Genomic DNA, 22,496 nt, shown 5'->3' with positions numbered 1-22,496 from the left:
GCAGAGCAGGTACTGCACATTTGCAAAGTACCAATAATCGGTACTTTGTGTCACAGGACACAGCTCCAACCACATCTGAGTTAGGCCCAATATTTACAGATATACCGTACAATAAAAGTATCATTATTTTCTGTTTCACTTACAGTGTTAAAGACTCATTGCTCATTTCCTGAAATGCATTTGCTGGTATTGTCGTTATATGCAGATTATCATAAATCTCTCTGGGAATAAAATAAATACATGTAAAAACACAGATATAATAAGGATTGCCATGGACTTGTGCTTCACTTAAATACAAAGGATAGATAAAAACAAAGCTACCTGAAACTATTTAAAAAAAAGTAATAAAAAGGTGACCGCACATACATGTAGTATTATTATTATTATTATTATCTTTGCAGATGCAGTGCCGACTAAGTTATACATAGAAAACAGTAAAAGAGGTATCATAACATAGGCCCTCATTCCAAATTGTTCGCTCGCTAGCTGCTTGTAGCAGCAGTGCAAACGCTAAGCCGCCGCCCTCTGGGAGTGTATCTTAGCTTAGCAGAAGTGCGAACGAAAGGATCGCAGCACAACTACAAGAAAAAGATTGTGCATTTTCTGAGCAGCTCCAGACCTACTCCTAGCTTGCGATGACTTCAGACTGTTTAGTTCCTGTTTTGACGTCACGAACACGCCCTGCGTTCGGCCAGCCACGCCTGCGTTTCCTCAGGCATGCCTGCGTTTGTATCTGACACGCCTGCGTTTTTCCACACATTCCCCGAAAACGGTCAGTTACCTCCCAGAAACACCCACTTCCTGTCAATCACTCTGATGCCAGCAGTGCAGCTAGAAAGCGTTGCTAGACCTTGTGTGAAACTACTTCGGCTTTTGTGAAAGTACGTCGCGCAAGCGCATTGCGCCGCATACGCATGCACAGAAGTGCCGCTTTTTTACTTAAACGCTGCGCACGAAAACTGCTAGTGAACAACTCAGAATGACCACCATAAATACAATATAAAAGAACAAATCATAGCATACTGTAAGTACATAGCAAATATACCAGACAACAAACTGCAGACTGGGTAGGGTAGATGGCAGGGGCAGGGGTAGGGCAACTCTCTGAAGCTAGCAGGGGATACAGAAGCGAATCGATTCATTGCTCCGTTATACAATATATGGGTGAGTAAACATAGTCAGAGTCACTGAATGGGAGGAGACAAGGGAGCACTGGTGACCAGGACAGTGCTAGGTTAGGGCTGTGGTATTACTGTCTGCATTCAGAATGTCGACATCAGAATGTTGACACGTTCTAAATGTCAACATGGAAAGTACTTTGACATGTGAAATGCCGACATACACACTGCCATCTCTAAAAACCTTGACACAGCCCTGTTTCAATAGTGTGCAATGTTATTAAGAAGTCTACTACTCATGAAATTGTGAGAAACCACAGTGGATGTGGGAGTGAATTGGGAGATCAGTGGCAAATGCAGGATTTCTAGAGGGGGTTTCCAAATGCAGTCCACAATCTCCCACTCTGCTGAACATTGGAGCAAATGCAGGGGTCTTGGGGAGTGGTAGAAGAACCTAGTACTGACCCTGGACATTAATGTAGACATCAGTCTTTTTATACAATGGATACTGTATGGAATACAGTATTAATATTTAACACTATAGATGATCTAGAGTATAAGCTTTATCAAACATTGAAATTATATAAATAAGTGGTAAGGAAAAGGTTAAACATACCACAATAAATAAATACACAAAAATAATAGTACCAGTACTGCACTTTCTAAGCACACATTCTCCCGCCTCATGATAAAGCTTCTGTCTCTTCTTCCTGGCAGCTAATCTCTGGTCCAGTGCACTGATTGAGCACTCAGATCCACACACACACAGCAAACTTGGTAGAAGAAGCTGCTACTACTGGGCATGTGCAGTAGCTCTGCTCTGTCCCTTAAACAGCATTATGTGGCGGCAGCTCTACTAATCGTATTATATATCATTGTCCTAATGTAAGCCACTTGCCAAGAGGAGGGGGGTTTCCAGGCAACTGGACCCCCCCCCCCCTTGCGTTTGCCTGTGGAGATTCGGCCTCTCTTCCGTGGGTGCAAATTGTGAGTCTCCCTCAACTTGCAGGAGAGTAGGCAAGCTCTGCAATCTGTATAGGTCCCTTGTTTCCTATAGATTTGTACACTCTTGTGAGTAAGGTCCTATCCTCCAATTGTTTCATGTTATGTTCTGTATAATGCTGTTATGTAATAATTGTATTGCTTAATGGAATACATTAGTTCTCTCTAAATAATAAAATTGTACTATTAAATTAATAATATTATTATTATTAATAATAATAATTATAGAACAAAGAGTATTACTTACAGCATGAAATTTAATTCCACAGAGAAAATTTTAGTGACATCTGGAAATATTCGTATCCCTGTGTTACAGATGCTCCTACAAGCAAAAACAACAATATAAAAAGACAGTTACAATACAAAGAACAACTAAAAAACATTCTAAACAATAAGGTTATTATGTTTTACACTAATTCAATAACAGAAACACAGTACTCTGCCGGAATGAGGCATTAGGGGCTCATTGGCCACAGTCTTCACTGGAGGTTTTCATAGGGATACGGTCGTTAGGTCAACATAACTTAGGTCGACAGTCATTAGGTCGACATGCATTAGGTCAACAGGAATACTAGATTGACATGGTCATTAGGTCGACATGAGTTTTTCAATTTTTTTAAAATTTGTGGACTTTTTCATACTTTACGTTCCACGTGGACTACAATTGGGAACGGTAACCTGTGCCGAGTGAGGCACCTTGCCCGAAGCATGGCGAACAAAGCGAGCCACGCGAGGGGACACGGTGCACTAACTGGGGTTCCGAAGAAAACTACACCAAAAAAGTTCAAAACCCCATGTCGACCTTTTGACCTGTCGACCTAGTACATGTCAACCTAATAACCATGTCGACCTAGTGTCCCTGTTGACCTAATGCATGTCGACCTTCAGTGGTCGACCTAATGACTGTCGACCTAAGTTGAGTCGACCCAACGACCCATACCCTTTTCACAGTAGGTAAACAACCCTATGATGTCATGAGGCCGAGTCAGGAGAGAGTTCAGTGGAGCACACGGTGGTGGTGGTGGTGGTGGTATGGGGTCTCTGGGTACCTCCCTTGATGGACAAATTATATTTTTCCTGTCAGTGGGTCAGCGGCCTACAATTGGAGAATTGCCTCCTAATGTCAAGGCGTCCAGCCCCACTCCCATCAACAGCCTGCTGCACCTCTACCAAAAAGTGGGTGTGTGTGAGAGAAGAGAACCCCTGTCCCCCTTACAAATAATATGTTAGCCCCCCTGGCATTTATAAGCCCTGACATGTGAGCCCCATCCAAACTGTTCAGATAGCCAGGAAGGAAGACCCAGGGGTCTGCCAGTGATGTCGTTAGCCCCCCGGCGCACAGATACACAATGGGTTTTAAATAACTAAAACTGGTTGATAAATGGGCCTCTATAAAGGTAATGCCAGGGCTAATTTGGAGCAAGCAAGCAGTATGCTTATGTAATAAAATTGAATATGACACATTTAACGTTGGCTTTTTTTGAGGGGCAATAGGCCTATTTATTAAATGTGGATGCTATTACTTTAGTGTCCGGGTAAGGTGGCATGAAATAAGCCTGTTTATGAAAGGGAGCTTTGTATACCGACAGTGCTGTGTGCAGTATTACAGGTACAGTATGTTGGCCGGTGGCCTAGTACTAATTAAAGCCCAACCCCTGCATGTGAGTCACACTCACTCTTGCACCATGGCGGCACTCACAGCAACAGTGCGCTTCCTGCTGACCTATCGACCCGCGCTAACATGGGATCACTTTTAGGACAGTGTTCAAGGCCACTTTAAATTCCCAATCAGCTCCTGGTAACAAGTGCGGAACTTGGAATATTTACACAAGTACCTATCTGGGATGACAATTACTGCAATAAATATGTAGCAAGCGAGTGACTTAGATACAATAGTTATTTTATTAACTGTATTCTATAGGTTAAAAAAAAATAATTGGCTATTAATGCAGAGTAGCATGAACCTGCAGGTAACGACGAGAGCCTTAAATCTGTTGGGATGTTTCTTGTGCATAAATGCCTTGCAATTTAGGTGATTCATTTACAGTGGGAGATACTATTGTATAATGCTAGCCTGAAGATGTCAAGTAAAGATCACGTTACATGATTAAATGAACCTGGGGCTCCAGCAGGTCATCCTGCAGTATGAAACAGGCAAGGCAAATGCTGAAATGACTATCCTAATTAAATAAGATAGGGTCTCTAGGTTGAGTTTCAAGGCAGATTCTGGATATCTGAAGGGAGATACAGGTTGTTAATCAAAGTTGTGGATATTGCATTGTACTTTTCATTTCACTGTGTTAACAGCTAGTAAAACTGTTTACAAATAGATTGCTATTTAATGTTGCTGACAATGTACACAGGCGAGAATCCTAATTATAATGAGTGATTATGAACCTTAGTGTCCTGTCCTATGACCTGACTTTTGCAGTAAACCTTCTAATTATATTATTCCATAATTTCCAATATTGTAAATGTGCATGACATGAAAGGGCGTTTAAGAGCAGGGTATCTGCCTTTATGTTCTATGAAGAAACACATAATCACCATCATCAAATTGGTTTTTTTCTTTTTTCTTTTTCTAGTTTAAAGGTGTATGAAATCCTCCCCAGGTTACAAAAGTGTAGGTGAGAAAATGTGAGATTTTTTTGACATTTCAAATGTATAATACTGCATATGCCAATTAAACTAATGTTTTGATGTAACACCGTACACTTTCCCCAGAGTGCATATATTGGGGGTCATTCTGACGCGTTCGCTTGCTGCTTTTTGTCGCAGCCGAGCGAACGGGTCCCAGACGGCCGAAGGGCGTAGCAGGGCTGCGATCGCCTCTGCCTCATTGACAGGCAGAGGCGATCGCTGGGCGGGAGGGGGCGGAACAGCGGCATTTGGCCGCCGATTTGTGGGAGCGGTTCGGCCAACGCAGGTGTGGCCGGACCGAAAGGGGGGCGGGCCGCAGCGGCTGTGTGACGTCACATGCAGCTGCTGCGGGCCGGGGAGCGATGAGTAGCTCCCGGCCAGCACGCTAAAGCTGCGCTGGCCGGGAGCTACTCAAAGGCATCGGGGGGGGGGGGGGCTGGCACTGACATGCGGGGTGGACTAGCCCTGTGCTGGGCGTCCCCCCGCATGTCAGTGTGAATGATCGTAGCTGTGCTAAATTTAGCACAGCTACGATCAACTCGGAATGACCCCCATTGTGTTTTCACGAGGGCACTGGACCACTGCACGGGGGGAGTGGTGCTGCATCACTCTCTCTCTCTCTCTCTCATATATATATGTATATCTCCTATATATTTGCCTTAGTCTGTGACTCTGTGCCCGTAACGCTGGGCGGAGTCACAGTGGCTGCATGCAGGCCAGGAACAGTCCCCTCCGTCGGTCCGCCCATCCCCGCCCCGTCTCCGCCCAGTGCCCTGTCTCTCTCCTCCCCGTACACTCCCTGTACGTACCCTGGTGATCTTGTAGCCGGGGAGCGGGGACTGTAATAAGAGGATATAGCACTGTACCTGGCCCCAGCAGTTAGCAGTTTGTGCTGGCCGCCGTTGTCATGGTTACGCTGGGCCGTGCCTCCCCCTATTACCGCTGCGGCCTGGATTTGGGATGGGCCCGGACAGGCAGCACCGGGGGAGGGCGGAGAGGCGGGTCCGCAGCTATACGTCCGCTGTACGGCGAGCAGAGACCGGGAGTTACCGGGACATGCGCGCCGCCATGCTGGAAGGGGACGCAACTACACTGACAGCAGCAGAGCAGGGACCTGGGCTAGGCCGCGCCCAATCCAGGGTGTCATCTGTCCGGGCCCGCCCGTAGTGTGTGCTGCTGCAGTGGTGGTGTCTGTGTGACAGGAACAGGATCATCACCCGGCCACACTGATCCTATATCTTTTCTCTAACGTCCTAAGTGGATGCTGGGGACTCCGTAAGGACCATGGGGAATAGCGGCTCCGCAGGAGACTGGGCACAAAGTAAAAGCTTTAGGACTAGCTGGTGTGCACTGGCTCCTCCCCCTATGACCCTCCTCCAAGCCTCAGTTAAGATTTTGTGCCCGAACGAGAAGGGTGCAATCTAGGTGGCTCTCCTGAGCTGCTTAGAGTAAAAGTTTAAATAGGTTTTTTTATGTTCAGTGAGACCTGCTGGCAACAGGCTCACTGCATCGAGGGACTAAGGGGAGAAGAAGCGAACTCACCTGCGTGCAGAGTGGATTGGGCTTCTTAGGCTACTGGACATTAGCTCCAGAGGGACGATCACAGGTTCAGCCTGGATGGGTCCCGGAGCCGCGCCGCCGGCCCCCTTACAGAGCCAGAAGAGCGAAGAGGTCCGGAAAAATCGGCGGCAGAAGACGTTCCTGTCTTCAAATAAGGTAGCGCACAGCACCGCAGCTGTGCGCCATTGCTCTCAGCACACTTCACACTCCGGTCACTGAGGGTGCAGGGCGCTGGGGGGGAGCGCCCTGAGACGCAATAAAACACGTTTTAAACCTTATATGGCTAAAGAAATGCATCACACATAGCTCCTGGGCTATATGGATGCATTTAACCCCTGCCAGTTTTCCTAAAAAAAGCGGGAGAAAAGGCCGCCGTGAAGGGGGCGGAGCCTATCTCCTCAGCACACAAGCGCCATTTTCCCTCACAGCTCCGTTGGAGGGAAGCTCCCTGGCTCTCCCCTGCAGTCACTACACTACAGAAAGGGTTAAAAAAGAGAGGGGGGCACTAATTAGGCGCAGTATTAACTATACAGCAGCTATAAGGGGAAAAACACTTATATAAGGTTATCCCTGTATATATATAGCGCTCTGGTGTGTGCTGGCAAACTCTCCCTCTGTCTCCCCAAAGGGCTAGTGGGGTCCTGTCCTCTATCAGAGCATTCCCTGTGTGTGTGCTGTATGTCGGTACTTTTGTGTCGACATGTATGAGGAGAAAAATGATGTGGAGACGGAGCAGATTGCCTGTAATAGTGATGTCACCCCATAGGGGGTCGACACCTGAGTGGATGAACTGTTGGAAGGAATTACGTGACAGTGTCAGCTCTGTATAAAAGACAGTGGTTGACATGAGACAGCCGGCTACTCAGCTTGTGCCTGTCCAGACGTCTCATAGGCCGTCAGGGGCTCTAAAGCGCCCGTTACCTCAGATGGCAGATATAGACGCCGACACGGATACTGACTCCAGTGTCGACGGTGAAGAGACAAATGTGACTTCCAGTAGGGCTACACGTTACATGATTGAGGCAATGAAAAATGTTTTACACATTTCTGATAATACGAGTACCACCAAAAAGGGGTATTATGTTCGGTGAGGAAAACCTACCTGTAGTTTTCCTGAATCTGAGAAATTAAATGAGGTGTGTGATGATGCGTGGGTTTCCCCCGATAACAACTGATAATTTCTAAAATGTTATTGGCATTATATCCTTTCCCGCCAGAGGTTAGAGTGCGTTGGGAAACACCCCCTAGGGTGGATAAAGCGCTCACACGCTTGTAAGGGCTCTACCTTCGCCTGAGATGGCCGCCCTTAAGGATCCTGCTGATAGAAAGCAGGAGGGTATCCTAAAAGGTATTTACACACATACTGGTGTTATACTGCGACCAGCAATCGCCTCAGCCTGGATGTGCAGTGCTGGGTTGGCGTGGTCGGATTCCCTGACTGAAAATATTGATACCCTAGATAGGGACAGTATATTTTTGCCTATAGAGCATTTAAAAGATGCATTTCTATATATGCGTGATGCACAGCGGAATATTTGCCGACTGGCATCAAGTCTAAGTGCGTTGTCCATTTCTACCAGTAGAGGGTTATGGACACGTCAGTGGTCAGGTGATGCGTATTCAAAAAACGGCATTTGGAAGTATTGCTTTATTAAGGAGTTATTTGGGGTCGGTCTTTCAGACCTGGTGGCCACGGCAACAGCTGGGAATTCCACGTTTGTACCCCAGGTCGCCTCTCAACATGAGAAGACGCCGTATTATCAGGCGCAGTCTTTTCGTGGACAAGCGGGCAAAAGGTTCCTCATTTCTGCCCCGTGACAGAGGGAGAGGAAAAAGGCTGCAGAAATCAGCCAGTTCCCAGGAACAGAAACCCTCTCCCGCCTCTGCCAAGCCCTCAGTATACGCTGGGGCTTTACAAGCAGAATCAGGCACGGTAGGGGGCCCGTCTCAATGAATTTCAGCGCGCAGTGGGCTCACTCGCAAGTAGACCCCTGGATCCTTCAGGTGATATCTCAGGGGTACAAATTAGAATTCGAGACGTCTCCCCCTCGCCGTTTCCTAAAGTCGGCTTTACCGATGTCTCCTTCTGACAGGGAGACAGTTTTGGAAGCCATTCACAAGCTGTATTCCCAGCAGGTGATAATCAAGATACCCCTCCTGCAACAGGGAACGGAGTATTATTCCACACTGTTGTGGTACCGAAGCCGGACGGCTCGGTGAGACCGATTCTAAATCTAAAATCTTTGAACACTTACATACAGAGGTTCAAATTCAAGATTGAGTCACTCAGAGCAGTGATTGCGAACCTGGAAGAAGGGGACTACATGATGTCTCGGGACATCAAGGATGCTTACCTTCATGTAAAAATTTACCCTTCTCACCAAGGGTACCTCAGGTTTATGGTACAGAACTGTCACTATCAGTTCAGACGCTGCCGTATGGATGGTCCACGGCACCCCGGGTCTTTACCAAGGTAATGGCCGAAATGATGATATTCCTTCGAAGGAAGGGAATTTTAGTTATCCCTTACTTGGACAATTCCCTGATAAGGGTAAGATCCAGGGAACAGTTGGAGGTCGGTGTAGCACTATCTCAGGTAGTGTTGCGGCAGCACGATTGGATTCTCAATATTCCAAAATCGCACCTGGTTCCGACGACGTGTCTTCTGTTCCTAGGGATGATCCTGGACACAGTCCAGAAAAAGGTGTTTCTCCCGGAGGAGAAAGCCAGGGAGTTATCCGAGCTAGTCAGGAACCTCCTAAAACCGAGCTAAGTCTCAGTGCATCAATGCACAAGGGTTCTGGGTAAAATGGTGGCTTCCTACGAAGCAATCCCATTCGGCAGATTCCACGCAAGAACTTTCCAGTGGGACCTGCTGGACAAATGGTCCGGGTCGCATCTTCAGATGCATCAGCGGATAACCCTGTCACCAAGGACAAGGGTGTCCCTCCTGTGGTGGTTACAGAGTGCTCATCTTCTAGAGGGCCGCAGACATTCAGGACTGGGTCCTGGTGACCACGAATGCCAGCCTGCGAGGCTGGGGAGCAGTCACACAGGGAAGGAATATCCAGGGCTTATGGTCAAGCCTGGAGACATCACTTCACATAAATATCCTGAAGCTAAGGGACATTTACAATGCTCTAAGCTTAGCAAGACCTCTGCTTCAAGGTCAGCCGGTGTTGATCCAGTCGGACAACATCACGGCAGTCACCCACGTAAACAGACAGGGTGGCACAAGAAGCAGGAGGGCAATGGCAGAAGCTGCAAGGATTCTTCGCTGGGCGGAAAATCATGTGATAGCACTGTCAGCAGTATTCATTCCGGGAGTGGACAACTGGGAAGCAGACTTCCTCAGCACGACCTCCACCCGGGAGAGTGGGGACTTCACCCAGAAGTCTTCCACATGATTAAAAACTCGACAGGTATTGCGCCAGGTCCAGGGACCCTCAGGCAATAAGCTGTAGATGCTCTGGTAACACCGTGGGTGTACCAGTCAGGGTATGTGTTCCCTCCTCTGCCTCTCATACCCAAGGTACTGAGATTGATAAGATGGAGAGGAGTAAGCACTATATTCGTGGTTCCGGATTGGCCAAGAAGGACTTGGTAACCGGAACTTCAAGAGATGCTCACGGAGGATCCGTGGCCTCTACCTCTAAGAAGGGACCTGCTCCAGCAAGGACCCTGTCTGTTCCAAGACTTACCGCGGCTGCGTTTGACGGCATGGCGGTTGAACGCCGGATCCTGAAGGAAAAAAGGCATTCCGGATGAAGTCATCCCTATCCTGATCAAAGCCAGGAAGGATGTAACCGCAAAAACATTATCACCGCAATTGGCGAAAATATGTTGCGTGGTGGGAGGCCAGTAAGGCCCGACGGAGGAAATTCAACTGGGTCGATTCCTACATTTCCTGCAAACAGGAGTGTCTATGGGCCTGAAATTGGGGTCCATTAAGGTTCAAATTTCGGCCCTGTCAATTTTCTTCCAAAAAGAACTAGCTTCAGTCCCTGAAGTTCAGACGTTGTAAAAGGGGTACTGCATATACAGCCTCCTTTTGTGCCTCCAGTGGCACTTTGGGATCTCAATGTAGTTTTGGGTTCCAAAAGTCACATTGGTTGGAACCACTTAAATCTGTGGAGTTAAAATATCTCACATGAAAAGTGGTCATGCTGTTGGCCCTGGCCTGGGCCAGGCGCGTGTCAGTATTGGCGGCTTTATCCTGAAAAAGCCCTTATCTGATTTTCCATTAGGACAGGGCGGAATTGAGGACTCGTCCTCAGTTTCTCCCCAAGGTGGTTGCAGCGTTTCACCTGAACCAACCTATTTGTGGTGCCTGCGGCTACTAGGGACTTGGAGGATTCCAAGTTGCTGGACGTAGCCAGGGCCCTGAAAATATATGTTTCCAGGACGGCTGGAGTCAGAAAATCTGACTCGCTGTTTATCCTGTATGCACCCAACAAGCTGGGTGCTCCTGCTTCTAAGCAGACTATTGCTCGTTGGATTTGTAGTACAATTCAGCTTGCACATTCTGTGGCAGGCCTGCCACAGCCAAAAATCTGTAAATGCCCACTCCACAAGGAAGGTGGGCTCATCTTGGGCGGCTGCCCGAGGAGTCTCGGCTTTACAACTTTGCCGAGCAGCTACTTGGTCAGGAGCAAATACGTTTGTAAAATTCTACAAAATTGATATCCTGGCTGAGGAGGACCTGGAGTTCTCTCATTTGGTGCTGCAGAGTCATCTGCACTCTCCCGCCCGTTTGGGAGCTTTGGTATAATCCCCATGGTCCTTACGGAGTCCCCAGCATCCACTTAGGACGTTAGAGAAAATAAGAATTTACTTACCGATAATTCTATTTCTCGTAGTCCGTAGTGGATGCTGGGCGCCCATCCCAAGTGCGGATTGTCTGCAATACTTGTACATAGTTATTGTTACAAAAATCGGGTTATTATTGTTGTGAGCCATCTTTTCAGAGGCTCCGCTGTTATCATGCTGTTAACTGGGTTCAGATCACAGGTTATACGGTGTGATTGGTGTGGCTGGTATGAGTCTTACCCGGGATTCAAAATCCTTCCTTATTGTGTACGCTCGTCCGGGCACAGTATCCTAACTGAGGCTTGGAGGAGGGTCATAGGGGGAGGAGCCAGTGCACACCAGCTAGTCCTAAAGCTTTTACTTTGTGCCCAGTCTCCTGCGGAGCCGCTATTCCCCATGGTCCTTACGGAGTCCCCAGCATCCACTACGGACTATGAGAAATAGAATTATTGGTAAGTAAATTCTTATTTTATTAATCTCATATATAACTATAACATTATCTATCTGTCTATTTACATTATCTTTCTGTCTATCTACAGTATATATTATCTATCTATAGTATCTATTTACAGTATCTATCTATCTATCTATCTATCATATATCTACAGTATCTATTTATCTATAGTATAGTATCCTATCTATTTATCTATCATATATCTCCTATATATTTGCCTTAGTCTGTGACTCCGTGCCCGTAACGCTGGGCGGAGTCACAGTGGCTGCATGCAGGCCAGGAACAGTCCCCTCCCTCGGTCCGCCCATCCCCGCCCCGTCTCCGCCCAGTGCCCTGTCTCTCTCCTCCCCGTACACTCCCTGTACGTACCCTGGTGATCCTGCAGCCGGGGAGCGGGGACTGTAAGCCGGACTCGCCGTCACTGCACAGTCCAGAGGCCCCCTCTCCCACAGCATTCACCCCACCCGCGGCGCACGGCCCTCCTTTCACCCGCGGCACACACCGCATCCCACCCGCACCCCACCCGCACCAGACTGGAAGTGGCGACGGGCAGCGGCGCTTCAAACTTGGCGCCGTTTTGCCAGCCAATCTGAAGCGCTGGCGGCGGGAGTTCTTTTCCGGCGCCGTCTGCGAGTAAATCATGGCTCGCGGGGCGCCGGCCAATCAGATTGTCTCGCCGGGTCATTGGCCTCGCCCACGCCATCTGACGTCAGATGCCGGGCGGGAGCCGAAGTAGACGACCGCGCGGAAGAGCGCAGAAGACACCGAGCGAGAGCCGAAGAGGGAGGCCGCGCTGAAGAGCGGTGAACAGCCGCATGGAGGGAGAAGAGCTCCGGTGCCCGCTGAAAAGGCCGGAAGACGCCGTGCTCCTGATGGAAGATGACCCGGACCAGGTGAGGCCTCAGTGAGGTGGTTTCTCACTCACCCCCCCCTTTCCTCCCTAGACCGTCAGGGATCGGGCACTAGGCCCGTAGGTACAGTCAGGCCCTCCCGGCCTGTGGGTATGTAGTCGGGTCCTCTCGGCCCCTGGACATTTATAGTCGGGGCCCCCCCGGGCCGAGGACGCATGGTGGCCATTAGGCCCGTTAATAGGTGCACCCCCACCCCTCTCTTCAATAGGGACCCCACTGTCTAAAGCACCCCGGGCCCCCCATGGTCTTAATCCGGCTCTGCCATCCCCCATTCGCGGACCTACCACACCCTCCCCTTCCCCACCCGCAGCACCTCTTGACCACCTATCTACTGGCCTGTGTATGTTCAAAGGCGTGCAGGGGTTAACGGGGCGTAGCCCCAACCGACGGTGTGAATAGCGCCCGTAGGGCGTGCTGAATCACCTAGTATATATATATATATATATATATATATATATATAAAGAAGTAGAGACCTAGGCGCTATAATACAGACGTGCGGTGGAAACCGTAATAAAAAACAGTAATAAAAAACAGTAATATAAAAACACTCGTTTAACTCTTTTAAGAGTAGCAGCTCGTAATACAAGATTAGTGTATGGTGTACACGTAAATGAAAATAGGTAGTGAAAAAAACAAGCGCTAATGAGTGTAGTGACAATTACAAAGGGAATACTCAGGTGGGTTAAAAAATTAGTATGGCCTTGGACACTTATCTGGTGGACAAGGACTTCCAGCCGATGTTCATCATTTTAGGATTAACATGTAAAAAGAAGAAACAGCAAACATAGTGTGTATCGTTCATAGATAAAAGTAATGCCTTTTTGCAATATAGGGCACGGATTTAGGGAACTGGCTTATTCCCAATAAAATATAATCTGTAGCTTCACAACATAAAATACAGATGTAATGAACAATTAAATACAAAAACGGCTAGACAACACACGTACAAGATTTAAAATGATAAGAGCTTATCTGTCCATTATGAGGATAGGGGAGTCAGCAACAAACTGTCCCAGGGACATGAGATAGCCAAAGTTTATGCGTACAAGATAAAAAAAGTTCAAACGCTTATCTGTCCATCAAGGGGAGTTTCAGCAGCAAACAGTCCCAATGCGTTTCGTCCTTCAAGGTGTGGACTTCTTCAAGGGGATCATGATTGTGATCCCCTTGAAGAAGTCCACACCTTGAAGGACGAAACGCGTTGGGACTGTTTGCTGCTGAAACTCCCCTTGATGGACAGATAAGCGTTTGAACTTTTTTTATCTTGTACGCATAAACTTTGGCTATCTCATGTCCCTGGGACAGTTTGTTGCTGACTCCCCTATCCTCATAATTGCCAGATAAGCTCTTATAATTTTAAATCTTGTACGTGTGTTGTCTAGCCGTTTTTGTATTTAATTGTTCATTAAATCTGTATTTTATGTTGTGAAGCTACAGATTATATTTTATTGGGAATAAGCCAGTTCCCTAAATCCGTGCCCTATATTGCAAAAAGGCATTACTTTTATCTATGAACGATACACACTATGTTTGCTGTTTCTTCTTTTTACATGTTAATCCTAAAATGATGAACATCGGCTGGAAGTCCTTGTCCACCAGATAAGTGTCCAAGGCCATACTAATTTTTTAACCCACCTGAGTATTCCCTTTGTAATTGTCACTACACTCATTAGCGCTTGTTTTTTTCACTACCTATATATATATATATATATATATATATATATATATATATATATATATTTATTGAGAGCCGAGCCCGGAGTCAGCAGTTGATTTACCGACGGACACAATACCGACGGTCATAATCCCGACAGTCAAAATAATGACATGTTCAAAATACCGACATAGTCAGCAGACCGTCATTTGAACTGTCAACATGTCAAAGTGCCGACATGCATTTTTAAGGAATTACTGCCCCAAAACAGACTTGTTCATACTTTACAATCCCAGTGGACCTAGAGGGGGAATATAATAGTGTGCTGAGTGCAGCAAGACATGGCGAGCGCAGCGGTACACTTATACATGGTCCATGTCGACATTGACACAACCCCCCCCCCCCCCGAAAAACTCATGTCGGTATTTTGGCATGTTGGCATTTCAAATGTTGGTATCCCGACTATGTCGGCATTTTGAACATGTCGGCATAATGAGTGGCGTATTTTGACCGTGTCGGTATTTTGACTGTAGGCCAATGGCTGTTGGGATTAGGACTGTCAGTATTGTATCAGTCGGTAAATCATACTGAACTCACCATAGTAAGCTCACTCAGCTTAATACATCAGTATATAAATAAAAAATGGGTTTTAGTGTATGGATTGCACAATGCATTTAAGCTTGCAGCCCAACACCAAGGGACCCCATTTCACTGCATTTCACCCAGATTTTTACAAACCTGGTAACTGCTATCATATCAGAGTCAAACTACTAACTAAAATATTGCTTTTAAAGGCGAGAGAGTCACCAACACAACTCCTAAATTACCACCAAACCTGGGAGCATATTTTCAACTTGAGGAAGTCCCTGAGAGATTCAAAAGGATGAGACACAGTTCCTCCAAGACGAAACGCGTGATATGTGCTGTATGCTGTTACTCAGAAAAGCTTTTATATCTCAAATTCCATGTATGCGCATTTGCTTAGTGTTCCTGTGTTTCTAATGTAAATTGGATTACACTACAGTATGTTTGTGTTTTTTTATATTTTATCTTTTATGTATTCTGGATCTGTAGTAGAAAATTCTTGAAACTTCACATGGCTGGTGGCCCCGTGTTTTTAAATATCCAATTTGGTATGGGTCTACCTATATTTTTAATTCACACACTGTTGGGGTGTTAATATTTTATTTGCACTAGGAGGCGCTCCTGTCTCTTTTTAATATATATTTTATATATATATATATATATATATATATATATATATACATACATACCAGGTGTAAGAGACCAAAAAGATCTCAAGAGAGGGTACTCACCAGTCCAATTGACTAAAAGGCTTTATTGATTCATCACAGTCATCAGTACGGTGTCGACGTTTCGACCTATAAGGTCTTTTTCAAGACAGTCACCAAAGACATCCAGACAGCATGCCAGCTAACAGCTGGTCGAAACGTCGACACCGTACTGATGACTGTGATGAATCAATAAAGCCTTTTAGTCAATTGGACTGGTGAGTGCCCTCTCTTGAGATCTTTTTGGTCTCTTACACCTGGTATATGTGAAGCCTTTTGGGGTTATCTTGAGGAGCACCCCTAATTTATGGACTGACTGATGTGAGTGCGGACTTTTCCAGGAACTATGTATATATATATATATATATATATATATATATATATATATATACAAAAAAGAAATATCCGGCACTCTGATAAGTAGAATAACGCCTGGGTGCCCTCCAAAAGATAATGCAGACAAACAGTCCCTTCCCACCTGTGGCTCAGGTGTTTGTGTAGAGGAGGAAACAGGCGGCACTCCAAGGGCTTGTATAACAAACTTGTATTCAAAACATGGTGAAAAAAACAAAGCAAAACAAAGGTACAGGTATCTTACAACATTTCAAGGCATGGCAGCCTTTTCATCAGGTAAGTGACCCTGGTGCTGTGAAAGCACCAGGGTCACTTACCTGATGAAAAGGCTGCCATGCCTTGAAATGTTGTAAGATACCTGTACCTTTGTTTTGCTTTGTTTTTTTCACCATGTTTTGAATACAAGTTTGTTATACAAGTCCTTGGAGTGCCGCCTGTTTCCTCCTCTACACAAACACCTGAGCCACAGGTGGGAAGGGACTGTTTGTCTATATATATATATATATATATATATATATAAAATATCCCACATTCCACCTCATCAAGCCCTCCACGTTTATTTCACAATAGAAATCTTTACAATTTGCGGCTGCTGCATGTAAAATACGGAGTTCATTCACTCTTGTCGGGTCTATTTTGTGGAGCATGGACAGTTTTTCATATTGACAAGTGTTAACAGATTATGAGGAGCAACAATCCGTACAGCATGGGTTCACTGGAGACTGCATAATGTAATTGGTCTGAATCATATGAACCTTTGAATAAGATCTAACTAATGTTGGTGAAAGCTACAGATATGGACTTGTACTCTTTCAGGTAAATACCTTCCAAGTGTGGAAAAATTACCCTATAGAACCTTTTATTTGACTTTTTATTACAGATGAGCGGGTTCGGTTTTACTCGGATCTACCAGAATCTCCTTATTGGCTATCAGACGTCACGTGTTTTGGATAGTCAATAAGAAAAATCCAGAAAATAAGAAATGGCGATAATTCTGGCGTAAAGAACCAAGTAAATCCGAACCCGCTCATCTCTACTTTTTATTTAGAATTCATATTTCGAAACCCTAGGTGACAAGCATGGGGAAAGAAAACAGGCAGAGAAACAAGTAGAGCACGTAATATCATAAAGGCTGATATTCAATTGGCCGCGGTAATTTACCCACAGGAAATGAATGGTGTGATCGCACCAGCGACTATACACAGCTTGCCGCGATTAGTAGCATCATGGCAAAGCTAAATGTGACTAGATATGTATGTCCATGAACTTATCATGGATTCTATGTGTTTTCGTCTGGAAATTTTAATTTTTTAGGCGCAAAAAATGGGAAACAATTGAATAGGAAGAAGAAAAAATCATGCAAAAAATGAAAAAGAAACCCAACAACTAACTCCTGTTATACGCGCTCGAAAATAAGAATTTACTTACCGATAATTCTATTTCTCGTAGTCCGTAGTGGATGCTGGGGACTCCGTCAGGACCATGGAGAATAGCGGCTCCGCAGGAGACAGGGCACAAAAGTAAAAGCTTTAGGATCAGGTGGTGTGCACTGGCTCCTCCCCCTATGACCCTCCTCCAAGCCTCAGTTAGGATACTGTGCCCGGACGAGCGTACACAATAAGGAAGGATTTTGAATCCCGGGTAAGACTCATATCAGCCACACCAATCACACTGTACAACCTGTGATCTGAACCCAGTTAACAGCATGATAACAGCGGAGCCTCTGAAAAGATGGCTCACAACAATAATAACCCGATTTTTGTAACAATAACTATGTACAAGTATTGCAGACAATCCGCACTTGGGATGGGCGCCCAGCATCCACTACGGACTACGAGAAATAGAATTATCGGTAAGTAAATTCTTATTTTCTCTGACGTCCTAAGTGGATGCTGGGGACTCCGTCAGGACCATGGGGATTATACCAAAGCTCCCAAACGGGCGGGAGAGTGCGGATGACTCTGCAGCACCGAATGAGAGAACTCCAGGTCCTCCTCAGCCAGGGTATCAAATTTGTAGAATTTTTCAAACGTGTTTTCCCCTGACCAAGTAGCAGCTCGGCAAAGTTGTAAAGCCGAGACCCCTCGGGCAGCCGCCCAAGATGAGCCCACCTTCCTTGTGGAATGGGCATTTACATATTTTGGCTGTGGCAGGCCTGCCACAGAATGTGCAAGCTGAATTGTACTACACATCCAACTAGCAATCGTCTGCTTAGAAGCAAGAGCACCCAGTTTGTTGGGTGTATACAGGATAACAGCAAGTCAGTTTTCCTGACTCCAGCCGTCCTGGAAACCTATATTTTCAGGGCCCTGACAACATCCAGCAACTTGGAGTCCTCCAAGTCCCTAGTAGCCGCAGGTACCACAATAAGCTGGTTCAGGTGAAACGCTGACACCACCTTAGGGAGAAACTGGGGACGAGTCCGCAGCTCTGCCCTGTCCGAATGGACAATCAGATATGGGCTTTTGTGAGACAAAGCCACCAATTCTGACACTCGCCTGGCCGAGGCCAGGGCCAACAGCATGGTCACTTTCCATGTGAGATATTTCAAATCCACAGATTTGAGCGGTTTAAACCAATGTGATTTGAGGAATCCCAGAACTACGTTGAGATCCCACAGTGCCACTGGAGGCACAAAAGGGGGTTGTATATGCAGTACTCCCTTGACAAACATCTGGACTTCAGGAACTGAAGCCAATTCTTTTTGGAAGAAAATCGACAGGGCCGAAATTTGAACCTTAATGGACCCCAATTTGAGGCCCATAGACACTCCTGTTTGTAGGAAATGCAGGAATCAACCGAGTTGAAATTCCTCCGTGGGGGCCTTCCTGGCCTCACACCATGCAACATATTTTCGCCAATGCGGTGATAATGTTGTGCGGTCACCTCCTTCCTGGTTCTGACCAGGGTAGGGATGACCTCTTCCGGAATGCCTTTTTCCTTTAGGATCCGGCGTTCAACCGCCATGCCGTCAAACGCAGCCGCGGTAAGTCTTGGAACAGACATGATCCTTGCTGAAGCAAGTCCCTTCTTAGTATCTCTTGAAGTTCCGGGTACCAAGTCCTTCTTGGCCAATCCGGAGCCACGAGTATAGTTCTTACTCCTCTCCGTCTTATAATTCTCAGTACCTTGGGTATGAGAGGCAGAGGAGGGAACACATACACCGACTGGTACACCCAGGGTGTTACCAGAGCGTCCCAGCTATTGCCTGAGGGTCTCTTGACCTGGCGCAATACCTGTCCAGTTTTTTGTTCAGACGGGACGCCATCTTCCTGCTGAGGAAGTCTGCTTCCCAGTTGTCCACTCCCGGAATGAACACCGCTGACAGTGTTATCACATGATTTTTCGCCCAGCGAAGAATCCTTGCTGCCATTGCCCTCCTGCTTCTTGTGCCGCCCTGTCTGTTTACGTGGGCGACTGCCGTGATGTTGTCCGACTGGATCAGCACCGGTTGACTTTGAAGCAGAGGTCTTCCTAGGCTCAGAGCATTGTAAATTGCCCTTAGCTCCAGTATATTTATGTGGAGAGAAGTCTGCAGACTTGTCCTTGGAAATTTCTTCCCTGTGTGACTGCTCCCCAGCCTCTCAGGCTGGCATCCGTGGTCACCAGAACCCAGTCCTGAATGCCGAATGTGCTGCCCTCTAGTAGATGAGCACTCTGCAGCCACCACAGAAGAGACACCCTTGTCCTTGGAGACAGGATTATCCGCTGATGCATCTGAAGATGCGATCCGGACCATTCGTCCAGCAGATCCCACTGAAAAATTCTTGCGTGAAATCTGCCGAATGGAATCGCTTCGTAAGAAGCCACCATTTTTCCCAGGACTCTTGTGCATTGATGCACTGACACTTGGCCTGGTTTTAGGAGGTTTCTGACTAGCTCGGATAACTCCCTGGCTTTCTCCTCCAGGAGAAACACCTTTTTCTGGACTTTGTCCATAATCATCCCTAGGAACAGCAGACGTGTCGTCGGAAACAGCTGCGATTTTGGAATATTGAGAATCCACCCCTGCTGTCGTAGAACTACTTGAGATAGTGCTACTCCGACCTCCAACTGTTCTCTGGACCTTGCCCTTATCAGGAGATCGTCCAAGTAAGGGATAATTAAGACGCCTTTTCTTTGAAGAAGAATCATCATTTCGGCCATTACCTTGGTAAAGACCCGGGGTGCCGTGGACAATCCAAACGGCAGCGTCTGAAACTGATAGTGACAGTTCTGTACCACGAACCTGAGGTACCCTTGGTGAGAAGGGCAAATTGGGACATGGAGGTAAGCATCCTTGATGTCCAGGGACACCATATAGTCCCCTTCTTCCTGGTTCGCTATCACTGCTCTGAGTGACTCCATCTTGATTTGAACCTTTGTATGTAAGTGTTCAAAGATTTCAGATTTAGAATAGGTCTCACCGAGCCGTCTGTACCACAATATAGTGTGGAATAATACCCCTTTTCTTGTTGTAGGAGGGGTACTTTGATTATCACCTGCTGGGAATACAGCTTGTGAATTGTTTCCAATACTGCCTCCCTGTCGGAGGGAGACGTTGGTAAAGCAGACTTCAGGAACCTGCGAGGGGGAGACGTCTCGAATTTCCAATCTGTACCCCTGGGATACTACTTGTAGGATCCAGGGGTCCACTTGCGAGTGAGCCCACTGCGCGCTGAAACTCTTGAGACGACCCCCCACCGCACCTGAGTCCGCTTGTACGGCCCCCGCGTCATGCTGAGGACTTGGCAGAAGCGGTGGAGGGCTTCTGTTCCTGGGAAGGGGCTGCCTGCTGCAGTCTTCTTCCCTTTCCTCTATCCCTGGGCAGATATGACTGGCCTTTTGCCCGCTTGCCCTTATGGGGACGAAAGGACTGAGGCTGAAAAGACGGTGTCTTTTTCTGCTGAGATGTGACTTGGGGTAAAAAAGGTGGATTTTCCAGCTGTTGCTGTGGCCACCAGGTCCGATGGACCGACCCCAAATAACTCCTCCCCTTTATACGGCAATACTTCCATGTGCCGTTTGGAATCTGCATCACCTGACCACTGTCGTGTCCATAAACATCTTCTGGCAGATATGGACATCGCACTTACTCTTGATGCCAGAGTGCAAATATCCCTCTGTGCATCTCGCATATATAGAAATGCATCCTTTAAATGCTCTATAGTCAATAAAATACTGTCCCTGTCAAGGGTATCAATATTTTCAGTCAGGGAATCCGACCAAGCCACCCCAGCGCTGCACATCCAGGCTGAGGCGATCGCTGGTCGCAGTATAACACCAGTATGTGTGTATATACTTTTTAGGATATTTTCCAGCCTCCTATCAGCTGGCTCTTTGAGGGCGGCCGTATCTGGAGACGGTAACGCCACTTGTTTTGATAAGCGTGTGAGCGCCTTATCCACCCTAAGGGGTGTTTCCCAACGCGCCCTAACTTCTGGCGGGAAAGGGTATAACGCCAATAATTTTCTATCGGGGAAACCCACGCATCATCACACACTTCATTTAATTTATCTGATTCAGGAAAAACTACAGGTAGTTTTTTCACACCCCACATAATACCCTTTTTTGTGGTACTTGTAGTATCAGAAATATGTAACACCTCCTTCATTGCCCTTAACATGTAACGTGTGGCCCTAATGAAAAATACGTTTGTTTCTTCACCGTCGACACTGGAGTCAGTGTCCGTGTCTGTGTCGACCGACTGAGGTAAATGGGCGTTTTAAAGCCCCTGACAGTGTTTGAGACGCCTGGACAGGTACTAATTGGTTTGCCGGCCGTCTCATGTCGTCAACCGACCTTGCAGCGTGTTGACATTATCACGTAATTCCCTAAATAAGCCATCCATTCCGGTGTCGACTCCCTAGAGAGTGACATCACCATTACAGGCAATTGCTCCGCCTCCTCACCAACATCGTCCTCATACATGTCGACACACACGTACCGACACACAGCACACACACCGGGAATGCTCTGATAGAGGACAGGACCCCACTAGCCCTTTGGGGAGACAGAGGGAGAGTTTGCCAGCACACACCAAAACGCTATAATTATACAGGGACAACCTTATATAAGTGTTTTCCCTTATAGCATCTTAATATATAATAATATCGCCAAATAAGTGCCCCCCCTCTCTGTTTTAACCCTGTTTCTGTAGTGCAGTGCAGGGGAGAGCGTGGGAGCCTTCCTAGCAGCGGAGCTGTGTAGGAAAATGGCGCTGTGTGCTGAGGAGAATAGGCCCCGCCCCCTTTTCGGCGGGCTTCTTCTCCCGTTTTTCTGACAACCTGGCAGGGGTTAAATACATCCATATAGCCCCAGAGGCTATATGTGATGTATTTTTAACCAGCATAGGTACTTTCATTGCTGCCCAGGGCGCCCCCCCCAGCGCCCTGCACCCTCAGTGACCGTTGGTGTGAAGTGTGCTGAGAGCAATGGCGCACAGCTGCAGTGCTGTGCGCTACCTCATGAAGACTGAGAAGTCTTCAGCCGCCGATTTCTGGACCTCTTCTCTCTTCAGCATCTGCAAGGGGGTCGGCGGCGCGGCTCCGGTGACCCATCCAGGCTGTACCTGTGATCGTCCCTCTGGAGCTAGTGTCCAGTAGCCTAAGAAGCCAATCCATCCTGCATGCAGGTGAGTTCACTTCTTCTCCTCTAAGTCCCTCGTTGCAGTGAGCCTGTTGCCAGCAGGACTCACTGAAAATAAAAAACCTAACAAAACT

At 47.0% G+C, this 22,496-nt stretch overlaps 1 protein-coding gene across 1 annotated transcript in view; it reads right to left on the bottom strand.

The window, feature by feature from the left end:
* The window catches only part of LHCGR (luteinizing hormone/choriogonadotropin receptor), a 444,743-nt gene that overhangs the window by 169,014 nt on the left and 253,233 nt on the right, over positions 1-22,496 (bottom strand). Inside the window, exons 5-6 of the mRNA XM_063918688.1 lie at positions 2,368-2,442; positions 144-221 (exon numbers count right to left, since the gene is read on the bottom strand). Of these exons, the coding sequence (XP_063774758.1) occupies positions 144-221; positions 2,368-2,442 (153 nt within the window). The remainder of the gene's footprint in view (positions 1-143; positions 222-2,367; positions 2,443-22,496) is intronic.

Source organism: Pseudophryne corroboree, chromosome 4 (genome assembly GCF_028390025.1).
Source record: "Pseudophryne corroboree isolate aPseCor3 chromosome 4, aPseCor3.hap2, whole genome shotgun sequence".
Taxonomy (NCBI): Eukaryota; Metazoa; Chordata; class Amphibia; order Anura; family Myobatrachidae; genus Pseudophryne; species Pseudophryne corroboree.
This window is presented reverse-complemented; position numbering and strand designations above follow the sequence as displayed.